Here is a 16,049-nt window from a genome sequence, read left to right as displayed (position 1 = left end):
TACTGAGCATTGAAACAAATAGTGGAAAATTAGAAAGCAAGCAGAGGGCAATCAGATCGTAGTTGTTACACCATTTTAGTCCATGTTGGTGCAACAGTGTTGGATTGCTATTTGTTTTTGATCTGCTTGCTGTGTGGGTGTCAGGAGTAGCTCAGTGTTTGCTGAGCAGTGTGATTTCTGCTCTTGCGTGTGTGAGACTATTTTCCAGACTATTGGATTCCAGCATTACTGTCTTCTCCCTGAATTTACCTACCTGGAGAACTCTGTCTTACAGTAAGGGCCTATCACAAGATTAAAGAACTTCAGCGACTTCTAGAAATTGCCTACAGCAACTACAGACAGCTGGGAGGAGTAACTGAAGAGGAGAGGAAGATGAAAAAAGAAGAAAAGAAAGTTGAGAAGTAAGGTCATTTTGCCCTGCTAATGTTCACCTCTGTGGGGCCCATTTTAAATTCTCCTTTAAAGCTGGCTTACACTCAAATTTGCTTTGGCCATTTTGTCTTTTCCACTTACCAACTTCAACCAGGCCAAAAAGAAATGCAGCAATTTGTCTGGCCATCTCTAAATTTCTACCATCAGGATCAGCCCCACAACACAAGTGCTTGATAGGTCCATGATTCTTGTGCAAGATCATCTGTTTGGCCTTCAGGTTTTCCTGCAGATTTGTCCAGTAGGTCTGATAAATTCTGGCTGTTTTGTTTCCACTGAGGATGCCAAAGACATACATGTATGCCCTTCAGTAAACCTGAAAATAGGCAATAGTCTTAGCATGGCTTGGATGGAAGTGCATATAGAGCAGAGATTATTCAGTGACCTGCCAACATTTCTGTTCATTGGCAATGTATTTCTGTGCTCAGGAAAACATTAGCTTGTGTCCAGACCACAGAAACAAACCTATCAACAAACCTGCTGATACATTTGAAGTACTGTTCATAATATCTGTCTAATTCTCAGTGTCTCTGTTAAATCAAATGGTTCTGTTAGATTGGCCAGGTGATTTGATGGACAGACTGTCTACATTTCAAAGAAAACTCTGTCAAAGATTTAGAGATTTAACAATAATGCAGCCTCCAAAGACAGGCCTGTCTCCACCTCTGCCTGTCAAAGATTTGGCTACCCTCTGTTCTCAGTCTCTGTAGATAACCACCTCCATAATGTGTTCGGGCCAACCCAAACCACTGCCTTTATTTGGTCACTGAGAGGAGACTGTCCTGAGCCATCAAGATGTATGCTGTCAAGAAGACAACAGACTTACCAGTCTGTGTGGATCTGGAGCAGGTAGTAGGTGTCACAGATTGCAATTAAGTACTTTGTTTTACAGCCATATCTGAGCCAGGAAACCGAGGTCAGGATTTCTTTTGGTTCCAGGTCACTCTTTGACTCAGGTTATGCTGGAAGTCCATCTTCCTTAACTTGATATGTCTATTATAGGTAACAGGTACCTGCATCTGAGTTAGTTACCTTGAAGCTCCTTTTTAAACTTCTTGGAGTGGTGTAGGCACTTCCAGGGCATAATTAGACATGTACTTCAGGATGAGATTCATCACTTCTAGGAGTGTCTCTCCTGGTTTTAAAGGAAGAGGGTGACCAGCTCAGGTGTTGATGCCCTCACTGAAAGGTCAGAGCAGTCTGTTTTTAATGATGGAAAAGTCACTGTTGACTAATGACAGACATGAAAATTCATTATGGATAGAGCAGCTGCTCCAGAGCTAGCTAGCATTGTCTATTGGAAGGCTCTGGTGGGGCTCTTCAAGGGGTATTGCCTTCTATGGCATGTGTGGTTAAACTAGAAAAATTGTGAGGCTCTCTGAAGGGTCTCTCTCACCTGTGAAGGCTAGAAAGCATCCCTAGCCCTAAACTATTCTTTTGAAAAGGAAATAGGGCTTCTCAGCATACCTACCTACCCTTCTCAGGGTACCTATCTGTGGATAGACCCCAAGATGCTTGTATCATAGGCCAGAAAACCTCATTGTTGATAAAATACTTAATGGCAACACCATTTTGCTAGATGAAAAGCAGGAGTTGCCACTTGGGAAGGCCACTGTAGCAGATTTTGAAGATTCTGCTTTAGTCCAGGTTTTTTGGCTGTAAGAGGCCTGGTGTGAACCACTTCACCGTGCTTTCACCAGGGTTCATTGCAGGAAATTGCCACCGTGAGTGTGCCACACAGTTTGGGAGCTGTGCCTCTTTAATTGGAAGCATGGAAGAAGTCAGCTGTCTCCTGAACACTGAGCACAGGCCATTCTTGCAGGGTCGGTAAGGCTGATTGGTAGCTCAAACGGCCTGAGTCAGGAATTCTTCACTCGGGGAAAGAGGGAAACATGGTGAGTCTTGCTGAGAGCTTTCCTGCTGTGCTGTTGGGATGCACAGGGCAGATATCTTCTATTTCCTTTTACTGATCTTCCATCTTTGTAGCTGTGATATTCATGCTGATATAGGAGAGAGCCAGCTCAACTCGAGACTCATTTTATGTGTGAATTATGTGTCAGCTAAACAGTTCAGGAATCTCAAGTAATTTAGGAGCCGTTGAGGGTGTGACTAGTGAGATCTTGTGCAACTGTGTATAAGCCAGTCGATCAATAGGAAGGATGTAGAAGCACCAGATCTGAATGAGAAAGCTCCCCTGACCTTTCCAGAATGCCGCCGGCCTTGTGCTTTTTCTCTATTTCGTAATAACTTAGTTGCTGCTTGGGCACTTCTCCCTCCCCCGCAGCTGGAGCCTGGCCTGGTCGCAGGCACCGGAGCCCGGGCTCGGTGTGTGGGCAGACGGCTCCATCTCGCGGTCCCATTGCGCTGAGCACCGCTCCTCCGAGAGGGAAGGTTGCTGTTCAGCGCTGTCACCAAGGGTCCGGAGCCTGAGCACAGCTGGCGTGAGGCGTGCTGTGCTGCGCTGCTTTCTGCGTGCCTGTGCTGTTCCCTGGCAAAGGCCCAGCACCACGTGGAGTAGCCGGGGCAGGTTTGGATGTACTTCATGCTCTGCTTGTCTCGTTTGCTTTTGGCAGGGCTGTGAGGGAGCTGGAGGCCCAGCTGGAATACGAGCGGGTCAGGCGGGAGAAGCTGGAGAGCCAGCTGGATGAGTACCGGGCTGAGATAAGCCAGCTCCGAGAGAGTCGGGGCAAAACCCGCACGCCCTCTGCTTCCTCTGCGGTGAGTGCCACAGCAGCTCCCCTGGGCATGGCACAGAGGCTACTGCCTGTTGCTTGTGCGTGTTTCTTTCCTCTAAGATTCCTAGGCACAGTGCTCGGAAATACTGGAGAAAATGTGCTGCACCTTTCAGCTCGGGACACTGAAGTGAGCAGGAGCTTTTGTCTATCCTTGACAGAGTCTCTGCTGTGAAAGAATATCAGTTTCTTTCTGTACTCCGTCAGAGAAGGACTGATATTTCACATTAACAAAAGGAGTGGGCCAATCCCTGAGTACTTCCACACTGCATATCCAGTGACTGGCAGTTCTCCTTGGCTGGTACCTGGTGACTGAGACTGGAATAGTGCTTCGGGAGAGGTGTTGTCACCACCTAAAGGGTTACCCAGCCTGCAGGGGTGTAGAGATTGCAACCATGGGTCCCCAGAAGGGCACAAATCAAATAACAGGGTCTTGATCCATATCACAGCATCTGGAGTCAGTCAGGCATACTGAATGAGAGTTCAAGATCTCATAGAAAGTTCATGCAGAGAATTCAATCTGTTTGGGAAAGGAAACATGCAGCACTGTATGTTCTCAGAGGTTCTATTTTGAATTAAAAATTAAGCTCTTTTTATGTGATAGAGACATAAGAGGGTAGAGGACACCACCACTGCAAGATGATGATGTTTCTAATTTTTTACTTTTTACCTGTACAGGCAATAGATGGATGCTTCACTTCTTTCAGACCATTTTTTAATTCCTAGACTATTTTCCACCTTTTCAGCCAATTGCCTCTGCGGTCCCTTGTTTTTGTGTTTCTCAGTGGAATCTCAGGCTCTGAATGCTAGGTGCCACAGCTATACTTCAGAGAAGCCAGCTGCACTTTTCAAGGATGTTTCTGCTTCTCAGCCTTGTGATTCCCAGGCTGGCAAACATTTTCTTTGTCACTATTTTCCATTAGGCCATTTTTTTGGTAATTTTCCCCTTCTAACCAAGCTGCCTTTCTGGCTGAGTGACTGCTACAGCCAAGGGACCTTCAAGTCTCACACTGCTGTGTTGCCATCCCATGCCCTGGGACTGTGCTGTGCCCTCAGCTTCAGTCTGAACACAGTATTCTGTTGTTACTCCCAGATGTAGAATTTTAAATCCTTTCACTGGTTGCTGTTTAATGGCTGCAGTATTCTTTGTTTCAGGAAGCTGAGACAATGGCCGAGTCTTGCAAAGACAAAAAGAAAATAAAGAAGCAGCCTGCCTGCAGCCCAGGAGGAGGGTTTGTGAGACCACACTGAGGAACGAGTCTCAAAGGAGGGGCAGCAGATTGTAGAGGTATAAAAGCAATATTCCAGATAATGCGAAGTGTTTGCACAGCCCAGCTCCACAGATGAGGTGTGGGTCTCTGCCTTTCACTGAACTACGTTTTAGTTCTCTAGTTCTCTGGCCTAACATCAGGAATGTCACAGGCCCTCATGGCTCTGGGAAAAGTATCTCCATCCATTGGTCTATTTCGTACTACTACCCTAGGATGGCAAAAGTGCACCTTACCTCCTAGAATATTCAGTGTGGAAGATGAATAGTGGATGGGAGAATTACTTCTCAGCTGCACACAGGTGCCAGGCCCCTTGATTTTTATCTTTAGTCATTCCTAAAGTAGGCAGGAAGCAACTCCTTTGGGAGGTGCCAGATGACTTGCAGCAGTTGGGTCTCTAACTCAGGGCTGAAGGGTTTACTAAGTTATGGGGCAGCTTGTGGTTAGAAACTGCAACCCTGACCTCTCCTCCGCACCTAAAAATAATTTAGTGACTACACATATAAAAGTTTTTCTGTCAGCTGTGTGCTATTGTGAAATTATTTTCCCTCTGGAACCCTCATTTTGAGACTTAATTATTTTAGTGCGTAAGTCCTGAACTGTCCTCTCCTTAGTACCATAGAAAACTTAATCTCTGGGAATTTCAGAGGTCCTGAAAAATAAAAATCCATGGTTTTGTGTGCACAGTGAAGGAGAGGCACGCTGACTAACAGCATAAGCCTTGTACCGAGAGCCCAGTTCAGGGTGTGTGAAATGATGGTAGTGAGAAGCTGCAGCAGATGACCTATTTCCTGCATCACCATTGGTGCTAAACTTTCATGTAGAAACTCTCAGATAGCCAGACAGCAAATATAAGAAATTATTTTATGTTTTTGAATGAAGATGATAAATAATTTAATGCCGTGAATATAAGAATTGGCAGAATACCAGCAAGTTCAACTGTAAACAGAATAAAACAGCAATAAAAAAATTGCCACTAGTCAGTACTACGTAGTCCTTAGCCCATAAAAGGCCTATTCTTACTTCAAAGTTAATCCAGAAAGACTTTTTAAGAATTATCATTTTACTAAAAGAATCAAACCAAGCATACACATTTGCACTCAACAAGACAGAACTACTTCAGTTTTGGAAGGCATCCACCCTTCAGCTGTGTTGCAACTCTGCAACAAGAGTTGTCAAGTCCTTGCAGAAGGCAGAGTGGTCAGGAAGGTCAGTGTGTCCCACAGGATTACAGAACAGTCTGGAGGAGTGGAGAGGATGAGCATGATCACCACCACCACCACCCTGGCACCACTGAGATGCTGAGTATTTCCATGTTAAAAGCCAGGTACGGTGCCCAGAAAATATGAGCTGGTTTCTTGGAAATACTTTGTGCTACTTGAGGGGGGGAAGTTAAGAGCACTCGTCGGCCCCAGGGCTGTACACAGTTGCTGAGAGTGGAGGCATTTTCCCTTGAAAAGGTGAAGACAGAGAAGTTTTCCCATTCTTTTGACCTCTGCACTTACAGAAATTGCAGGAGATACTAAATAAAATAAATCTATGGAGACAGGGTAGTTGTACATGAGATTTTAAATTAATGTAAACCAGTTTTCAAGGAAAAAAAAAAAGGGTTCTTTAGTAAAGGCCTTGGAGTGTGTTTTTATGTATGTAGATAAAAAAACCCAAAGGGCCAAGCTTCAATTCATCAAAGAAGTGAGGAACAGATTAAAGGCAAAATCCAGAACCTATGTTTAAGACTAATTTACTTGGATCAGATTAGATATGTTGAAGTCTGGTATTAGCATCCCCTAATTTGGGAACTGTATTCCCATTTCAAGGGCATATAAAATGTTTAATATTTCCATCTTGAAAAGAGATGACAGTGAGAATTTTCCAAAAAGAAAACAAATTTAATTCTAAAAAATATTAGGAAACTTTCTGGTATAGCATAAGAAATACTTTGAAATAAATACAGTATTGAATAGGAGGCAATGAAATATTACTATCTGGCTACTTTCCCCCCAGATATTTTGATCTTTAGTGTTACATATTCAGAAAACATTTTTATTATACAGGAAGAATACCAAAACAAAAAGGTACCAAGGTTATCTACAGCACAAACATGGTCATCAAAGTGGTGTTGCCTGGGTGGTCTTTTCTGTCTGTATTTAGTGCAGTCATTCCACGTAGATCTATTTCCAGAACCTGTAAAATCCCAGTGCTATCGCTAGGCAAGTGAACACTGAAGCTGTTAAAAAAAACAAAGAAAGGAGGGAATTAGCTGAGTGCTGTTGTACTGCTTTATCCAGAGAGGAAGTTAGCTACAAACAGATGGAGGAACAGTAACAACTCTAGGGCAGAACTTCCTAAACCTCACAGATTGCTGCAGGTGCGACAGAACAATTCCAGAATCCAACGGCTGGTCCTGGATGCTGCACCCTGCACAGCAGCACAGCTGCAGCACTGAGGTGGAAGGCCCAATGCAGCAGCCTGAGGAGCCAGGTTTTCAGGGACACATCCCAACAGCTACACTGGATACCTGAGAGCACCACAGGCTATGGGGGCTTTTACTACTGTCACCCAGCTACTGGAAACTGCATTACAGGAGAGCTGGCTGCACCAGGGCTCACGTTAGACATTGCAGATTTCCCGCAGAATGAAAATGACAATGAATTTTACAATGAACTGTCAAACACAGCAGCATTCCTGAAGCCTGACGAGTTGTGCTTTGAATTTGTTACACTGCTGTTTCAATTAGTGTTAAAGCTAATTACATTTCCCTTTGAACTTATTCTCACTTCCAAATATAAAGCATTACTTTCTTTCTATCCAGCTCCTACACAATAAAAACTTCAGTGGTTATGTATATATTGAGAAGACTAATCCCAAATCAGACTGAAATTTGTTCTGCTTGGCAGGAGAAAGTACAAGTGCTGCCACACTGAAATTGTGTCTGTGGAGACTCAATGGGAGGCAGAACTGGTCACTCAGACCAGTCCTGAATTACCCCTTCAGGGTAATATAAGTGACCTCAGCAAAACCTCTCTAGCAACTCCATCACATCAATGACTGCTGCAGCAAGCAGGAGTACTGTCAAGCTGGATAAGGTATTTAGGCTTTCAATTTTTTTTAAACCATGTCCATATTCATCCTAATCCCAGTTCTGGGCACACTCCTAGTCCTACTGTGGCATGCTCCCACCTCTTCTCCACCCAATACCAGTTGTCTGCTGCTACAGCTGACCTCTTTTAGCATTTACTCCTGAACAGAATTTTATACACCCATGATCCAGTACCAGTACTCACCTCCTTGCCTATCACATACCTGCCAAATAACGAATAGTATCAAGTTTATTCGATTCCATGAGCGTTTTTAAGGAGGCTATTTCAGTGTCAATTTTATTACTGATTTCTGAGATAACGCTGTTGGTATTTGCATCCTGAAATATTGAAAGACAGCATAAATTTCACAATGGTCTCTAGCCCCTTCAACTTTCCAAAGCTGAACAAAAATACCATGCTACTAGAAACAAGAAATAATTTCCAACCTATCACTGCTAAGAGACATTAGAAGACAGAGAATGTTGCTTCACACAGTCTGGGAAGATTACTGAAGGGACGGAGACACAAAACGAGAAAACTCCAATGATCATAGAATCACAGACTGGCTTGGGTTGGAAGGGACCTTAAAGACAATCTAGTTCTAGCCCCACCGCCATGGGGGGGACACCTTCCACTAGACCAGGTTACTCAGAGCTCCTTCCAGTCTGGCCTTGAGCACTGCCAGGAGTCCACAGCTTCTCTGGGCAACCTGTGCCAGTGTCTCACCACCCTCATGACACAGACTTTTGTCTCTGATGTGCCAGTGCCTCCTAAAGGAGATATTCTACAGCACACAGAACAGTATTCCTACATTTCTGAGAAACAGTGGTTTGAGGAGTCACAAAGCATATCCCAAAAAGGGAGGATATAGTCAAGATGGACATGGTCCCTTTTCAGCCTCTTAGACTTTGCTGTCCTCTAGCAGCTTTGAGGACTTACTTCCAGTCCTCGAATGGCTTGGCTGTAGGCACCTGAACCATCCCTGTGGTACAGCTCATCAGTTAACACTGGGAAAAGGGCAGCATGATAGCTCACATCCCCCATGTGCCAGCCTGCGACAAGGTACTTGGAAGCAAGGGACAAGGCCCGCATGCCTCCCTGTGCTGACTGGAGTTCAGCGAGAAACAGGCAAGAAACAACTACAACAGCTCCAAGTGATAGAGCCTGGCCTTTTGCTTTACCATAGCCAAAAACATACTAGCTTTCACCAAAGTTTGGGGTTTACCGAACATGCAATGTGTGACTGTACCCGGCTGTGTTCAATACTTACTTTTTTATGAAACTCTGTAGTTGCTTCCATCAGTTTCCTCTCCTGATCTGTAAACTGTGGATAGAAGATAAATCACAACTGCAGCAACAGAAACACAACACAGAGCTAATAAGGGCATCTTCACAGACCAACTTACCATATCTGTCACCCTGCTCCTCTCCAGGTTTATGTCTAGCTTGCTGTCAGCTCGGATTTTACCAGTTTCAGTCTTTAAAACAAATGAAGATTTTGAAAATAGTTGTTTATTCTCCGTAATGGGAGTGTGTAGGTACTTGCTGTTTACGTACCATTAGCTGCTGTTTAACTTGATCTAATTCAATTTTCATTTTCTAAGGGCAGAGGAAAAAAAAAAAGATTCTTACAAATTCAGGAAACTGTTAACCAAATGAATCAGTCATGTAAGTGTTACCACTGCATCCATGCAATTATTCTTCCCCCATTTTTCCTCCCAATGGGGCAATTTGTTCTTAATTAAATATCCTAATTAATGTGTTTGAATGTACAGGTATATATAATCTGCTGGGAATATTGTTCAAAATAAAGTAATTATTTTGTAACAATGATGATCTTGTTATTCTGATTCTAAAGACAGCAGAGAAATATCAAAATGCCATGAAGTAAAAGCAAAACGTGTCTCAATCACCAAATCAATTAAATTGTTGCAAAGGAATGGCTGACTCCTCTCCCTGCACTGTATGGTTAATGGCCAGAAACTAGCAGTTACCCTTAAATAAAATTACAGAAGATGAAAAAAATGTACACATCTTAGAATCCTTTACAGAAGATCTGAGCAGGTCTTAGCATGTGAAATATATTTTTATGTGATCTCTAAAGTTGTAACATACAGACTCTTCAATTCTGATAGAAGTATCCAGAATTACTTTTACATTCATATTTTGTTCCACAAAAATGTACAACAGGTAAAATGGAACAAATACTGCGATTAAACTGCTTAATGAAAATATGTATTAGTACCTCATTCTCTGCTCTCAAGTTTGCAAATTCACTTTTCTCCAGGATGACCATATCTTTTCGAATGGAGTCCAAATGTGCCATTATCTGCTGTAAAGTTATTTCCTTTGAAAAATGAAACATGCCATTGATTAAGGTGCACTCTTTCTGGCAAGTAAAGGAAAAATGTTTAGGTCTGAAATTATGAAATTAGCTACTGCAAAGCACAGAAGTGGGGAGTCTCTCTACCAAGAATGTGACAGAAACAGACAATTTCATACAGCAATTTGTTTGAAAGACTCAAGAGGTTTGTGCTTTTTCTGTTGCTTTAATACACCAACTCTGAATTTAAGCCAAAAGTTCAGAGGTATTAATCCAAGTAGCGATGAAATGAAGTAGACTGTAGCTACAGGTCAGTCCTGCAGTCTCTTCCACTTTCAGTGAACATTCAGCAGCCTCAGAAGCATTAACTGTGGGTCTGAATGCAACTCTTAATCAGCACTTCCACTTCTTGCCTACAAACCCATTGAAAGCGAAAGACTTAATGACAGGAGTATCACACTGTCAGCTTCAAAGTCTGATGGACACAAGTAAAGCACTGCTAATAAGCACTGAAAAAAGCCTTCCTGGGGTTTGAACTAACAAGTTCAGAATTCAACCACTATGTATAAACACAGGAAACAAACCAAACCAGAAAATAAAGGAAGAAACTCAGTATTTTAAAATGCTGAAAGCAATACTCCTTCACCCAGCATAAAGAAGTTACCCTACTATTTAGCATGGAAAATGACACACTGCTGTGGGATTCTCTGATGCACAGTGATGGTTTTGATCATTGCTCCAGAAGGCTGTGCAAGCTGAAATGATGTGCCATCCTTCTTCAATTACTTAAGGTAATTAAGCATTCATTGCTATTTTATTTGAACTGCTGAACCTTTCTTCTAAGAGATTTTTATCTTACTAGAATTTACTTGTAATATAAGTTGTCTACCTTTTTTTTTTTTTTCCCTCTAAATCTCAGAAGAAGACAAGAATTTCTGTCTCTGTGGTTCTTTTTTCTTCATTGAAATGAAAAGCTTTCTCTTTGGAAATCCTACTAGATGCAAAGAAAGTCAGCATCCCGAATAGAATTTGCATGGAATTGTATTAGGCAGAAACACTGTTTTTTATAGTGTAGTCAGTACTGATAATGAGTATTTTAAGATGATATGAGGCGTATTAGCTCCTTAGTGTAAATAACTGAAGTTTTCCCAGGCATTGTAAAAACTTCATTGTGTTCAATGAAGTAGTCAGACTTCAGTGGAAGCTGGTCAGGGCCTATAACTATCTGTTAAAATCCCACGTAAACTTAGGAAAACCTGGCACAGTGAGGTGTTTATAGTACTAGAGAGAGGTGCTCACTTGTGTTTTAAAGATGCCACCACGAGCCTTTATAGCTACATAGCAGAAACGAGTTTTTACCTGCTGGGCCTGTGTAACCATGTCCTTATAGACGGTGTCTAAGCTGACATTGGACAGGGTTATCAACGCCGACACGATGGTCTGTGCTTGCTCCTTCCCAAAGCCTGGGCGACAATTGAAGGATGACAAGTTAAGGTGATGTTCAAAATACGCATGAGGAGCAAGAGATGTGTAGTCACCTGGGGTGCTCAAGTGCCACGCCTAATCACAGTGGCACACACACGTGACTGGAAACTGACAGCCAGGAGCCAGTCACTGCGACTTCAACTAGAAAAAACACAGACTTAATGCTGCAAAAATCTGAAGCACAGTACCTTTTAATATACTGAAAGCCTATACATGCAGCTGGCAGAAAGACCAAATTCCTTCATACAGGATCCAGCCGTTCATGCATTATAAAAATAATTTAGCAAAACTTTACTTCATAGTGAACTTCCACAAATTCTTTTAAAACCAAACTTACCTTGAGCTACAAAGCATGCATTCTGTAGAATAATAAGAAGTAATTCTGCATATATTGAAACTGTCCTGCACAGATAGGAACATATGCAAAACTGATTTTTAAACTGCTGCATCCATTGCCTGCAGAATGAATTCAAACTGGGATTTTTGCTTTCTGATGATAAAAAGTAACACTTTGTCCATAGCTTGGTGTGATTTTGAAGCATTAAAGATGATGTGTGGTGAATAATGGGGAAAAAAAATTGCTCTCATTTTAGCTGTATCTGGTCAAGTGCTGAGAGCTTTTGCCCTAGAAATTTCTTTCCAGCAATCTGATTGATGTATTGTGTTTCAACTACCCCATTTTATGAAGTGAGCTAAATTAACATTGAAAAATGCTTTCAAGGCACATTATTTAGAGAACTGTGCTACTGCTCCCTTTCAGTATACTGGTACCATCCAGGTGCACCACTGGTTTACATGTCTAAAAAAGCTACAGATGCTTTATGACAGCTTCCTTCCACTACAAGGTGTGATAGTATTGCTTCAGTTTCTCTGAATTTTCAGGGTTACTTAAGCTCTTGCCAATTCCTTATTTTGCTCTTCCTCCACAGCAAGAAACGACTGTGTTTTGTGAAAATTTAGAAAATGTGGGAAAATTTATATAAGCAAGAGATTGGAGCCTGAAAACTGCCTAAAACTTGGGAAAAACTAAAATGGCTCTCTCACTTTCTTGGTTTTGCCTATAAAGACCTGTACTGTGGTACTGAAGTATTTGTAGAAGTTATGGAACAAATTAAACTGAGTAACAACTGGCACCAGACAGACTCCACCCCACAAGTTTTAAAGGAACTCAGAGAAGAAATAGCTGAATCAGTCCCTGGGACAAGTAACGTTTCACAGCCTACTGTGGTTAGCCATGGACTGGAAAATAACAATGCCAGGTTTAAAACACAGTTCTAGAGAGATGTAGGTGTGGGAACCTAGAATGCAGAGAATATATCTCTGCATTCTAGGTTCCCACATGTAGGGAAGTACAGGCTGTCAAGTCTGACAGGCATGAAAAAAATAAACATTGTTAGCAGACTATTGTAAGTCTTTTAACTACCAACACATATTAATATTATGAGACCCAAATAGTGGAAACAATCCTAACCTCCGACTGTACAAAGTTCCTATTGTCACTTGGGATTTTAAAAGATAGTTGCTAGTCTAATGAAGACATCAGCTCAATGCTTAGTAGGGATCAATAAGCCAAACCAAACCCTTTGGAACTACTAGGAAAAGGAACAGGGAACACAACAGACACAACATTACTTTACTATTCAAATCCATAGGACATTCAGTTGTCAAGTAATTCCAGCACTGTTCCCTGAAAACGTGAAATGGACTGGAATGTGACAGAAGCAGAAAATACTAACAGAAGGGAATAATGAATAATCAAAAACATGGAAAATCTACTGCTTCAGGAAAAATGCAACAAGCTAGGATTCTTCTGTTTGGAAAACAATGATGGGGCAAAATGACAGAAGTTTGCATAATCGTGAGTGACATGAGAGATTAAATGTTCACTCCTTCTTCCCACAAAAGAGCTGACTGGGCATCAAATTCACCTCACAGATACCAGATTCTGCATAAACAAAAGATGTGGATGTCTGAAGTTCCATGAGAAAGGATGTTTTGGATAGTAATCAGTTTATAGTGGCTCAGGGACAGAATAAACTTGTGAAAAGATTTCCACTCACACCTGATTTAAAATACCTCCAGGGTGACAGAAACTGGAAACCTGGCAAGTACAAGGGATGTATGACATACATCTGCCCTGTTATAATACTCCTCTGCAGGCTCTGACTCACAGCTGCTGCAGGGGGCAGAACCCTCAGCCAGTCTCACTCACAACAAAAGTGCAGGCATTAAGAATGTATCACAGCACCATGCTGCTGAAAATATTTCTAATTAGGAAAAAACCCCTTCGTTATTATTAGCAGGCTAGTAGAAGGAATTTCCTTAGGAACTTCATTTTTGCTATAAAAGTCTTTAACTGTTACTTACTTTACATTTGTTACCTGTGTTATGTTTCTCAGCTGGAAGACAATACATAAACCTGCCTACCAGTGAGGTCAATCTAATGTAGTAGTTATTTGTATGGCACAGCATCAGATGCCTCTCCTTCACCAGCCTCCTCAAGAGGCTGCCAAAACATTTTATACCACCAGGGACTGGTACTGTGGGGAAACTGATAGTACTCAAAGTTACACTACTTAATATTAAAAGTTTTCCTTTATTATCTGATATCACTTACCATGGGTTTCCAGCTCCTGCACTAAAGCATGGGTATCAAAAGTCACCTTCCTCTGCTCCAGGGGAGTGATATCAACCCTTCTGACATCATATGACTTCCTAATGAACGTGGCAGCAAAACCTGGAAATAACAAAACATGCCTTAACCTTAACTTGACTAGCTTATTATGCAATATACTAATTTTAATTTCTTTCATCACAGAAAAGCTGCATGGATGTTGCAACAAAAAGCTGGGTTACAGCACACACCAGAAACCATCCATCCCTTTTCCACAGGAAATTTACACCAACTAGGACCCACAGATCTATCTTAAGTACATTCATGTACCTGTGCAACAGACCAGCATCCTGATACAACACAAATAAACTCCCACAGCCAATTGTCTTATAGTATTTGGGAAACATCACTTAAATAATTTTCTTACTTGTAAAATATTGAACGACTTCATGCAATTAAACATGCACTGCTATTTTATTTAAACTGCTGAACCTTAATTCCAACAGCTTTTTATTTTGTCACAGAATCACGGAATGGTTTGGGTTGGAAGGGACCTTAAAGATCATCTTGTTCCAACCCCCCCTGCCATGGGCAGGGACACCTCCCACTAAACCAGGTTGCTCAGAACCTCATCCAAACTGGCCCTGAACACTTCCAGGGATGGGGCATCCAAAACTTTTCTGTACAATCTGTTCCAGTGCCTCACCGTTAGGAATTTCTTCCTTATATCTAATGCAAGCCTCTCACTTTCAGGGCTTGTGTGAACATAAAGCTACAACTTTTTTTTTTTTTAGAAATATATGCAAGTCTAATTTTCATGCTGAATTAATTTATTGGTTCACCAAGAAAGTAACTAGGCAGTAAAGGGATACGATGTTTGCATCTAATACCTCAGAGATTAGGGATATCTAATCTCTAAATAGGTATTAGTTAACCTCAGGTATTAGTTAAAGATCCACTCTATTTATGACATCCCTTCCCACAAGCAGGTTTCACTGCTTCTCCTACTTTTATTTGAAGCATGTTTCTCTTTACCTTATGTTTGTGTGGCTTTGCATATTACAGATTCTGTTCTGATTAATTCTTTGTTATCTAAGCAGTCCTGTTACTTCTTAATCCATGCTTATTCGAAACTTTATGCACTGCTGGCTCTCTGCCTTAACCAAATTGTTCTGTGTCTTATCCTATACGTTTACTCAAAAGCTTTGTATAATTTAAACAACAGGGAATTTATATTGTGCCACTACTAGATAAATCAAGTTACATGCTACAAGTACTATAAAGATCTTGCTATAACTAAACAACCCACAGCACCCAAATTAATGACTGCATTAGAGTGAAGATGCATCAAATACCACACACAAATAATGAAAACCAACTCAAAACATCGTTTTCATGAAGCTGTACCAGCTTTTAAACGCACAACTCTTGTCTTCTAAGAATTTTTCCTTGATTTGAAAGCTACACTGCAGAGACACTGTCTCAGGAAAGCTGGTATTACAGTTCTGGTTGTCTCGCCATGCTGCTCTTGTCCCCTCGCTCCACTCCTGCAGTCTCGACTGGATGCTCCTCTCGCAGCCCGGGGCTGAGAAAATCACTCCACAAAACCCTCCCTGAGACACCTTTCGGAGACGCCCTTCTGCAGCCCCACGGTAATTCCCACCGCTCCTCCCGTCCCGAACCGCCCCTGACAGCCCCATACGCCGCTCACCCGGCTGCTCCCGCCCGTGGAACTCACCCCTTGTTACAGCCCCGGGGGAAGGCGCTCAGCGCTCCCTCACACGGCGCCTCAGGGACGGCCCCGGCGGCCGCTCCCACACACCGAGTCCGACCAGCGCCCTGCGCAGCCCCGGCGCCGCTCACAGACCCCGCCCCGGGTCAATCGACCCCGGCAGCCGCCCACCCCGAGCGGCCGCCTGCCCGCCCGGGCGCGGGAGCTGCCAGCGGGCCTGGGGATCGAGCACGGCGCTGCGGCGCCTCTCACCTCTGCGAGGAGCCGGGGGCAGCCGGGCCGGGAGCGGGAGAAGGAGGGGGCCGGCCAAAGCGCGGATGGCTGCGCTGCTCCCGGCGCCCCTCATGGCGCCCCAGCCCAGCGCTTCCGCCCGCTCACTGCCGCTT

General features: G+C 42.8%; 2 protein-coding genes across 6 annotated transcripts in view; one reads left to right on the top strand and one right to left on the bottom strand.

Annotated features, from left to right (window-relative positions):
* The window catches only part of ANKRD42 (ankyrin repeat domain 42), a 21,385-nt gene extending 12,043 nt beyond the window's left edge, over positions 1 to 9,342 (top strand). For 3 of the 4 annotated variants that reach the window (XM_032099100.1, XM_032099101.1, XM_032099098.1), the window contains exons 11-13: positions 275 to 401; positions 3,003 to 3,147; positions 4,317 to 6,643. In XM_032099100.1, coding sequence (XP_031954991.1) covers positions 275 to 401; positions 3,003 to 3,147; positions 4,317 to 4,412 — 368 coding nt within the window. In that variant the 3' untranslated portion in view covers positions 4,413 to 6,643. Of the gene's footprint in view, positions 1 to 274; positions 402 to 3,002; positions 3,148 to 4,316; positions 6,644 to 6,719 lie in introns of those variants that run through there. The other variant, XM_032099099.1, reaches the window with a different exon arrangement.
* CCDC90B (coiled-coil domain containing 90B) lies at positions 5,981 to 16,049 on the bottom strand. 2 transcript variants are annotated; one of them, XM_032099104.1, is made up of 9 exons: positions 15,916 to 16,049; positions 13,935 to 14,054; positions 11,192 to 11,295; positions 9,755 to 9,856; positions 9,067 to 9,108; positions 8,916 to 8,987; positions 8,780 to 8,833; positions 7,733 to 7,847; positions 5,981 to 6,656 (listed from the first exon to the last, which is right to left on the bottom strand). In XM_032099104.1, exons 1-9 carry the CDS (start codon positions 16,007 to 16,009, stop codon positions 6,601 to 6,603), a joined length of 759 nt encoding a protein of 252 aa, XP_031954995.1. In that variant the 5' UTR covers positions 16,010 to 16,049; the 3' UTR covers positions 5,981 to 6,600. The 2 variants fall into 2 exon arrangements, with proteins under 2 accessions (XP_031954995.1, XP_031954996.1); XM_032099105.1 differs by lacking the exon at positions 15,916 to 16,049 and adding an exon at positions 15,670 to 15,855.

The sequence above is a fragment of the Corvus moneduloides genome, chromosome 2 (assembly GCF_009650955.1).
Source record: "Corvus moneduloides isolate bCorMon1 chromosome 2, bCorMon1.pri, whole genome shotgun sequence".
Classification (NCBI taxonomy): domain Eukaryota; kingdom Metazoa; phylum Chordata; class Aves; order Passeriformes; family Corvidae; genus Corvus; species Corvus moneduloides.
Note: the sequence above shows the minus strand (reverse complement) of the source record. Positions and strands in the feature narration are given on the sequence as shown.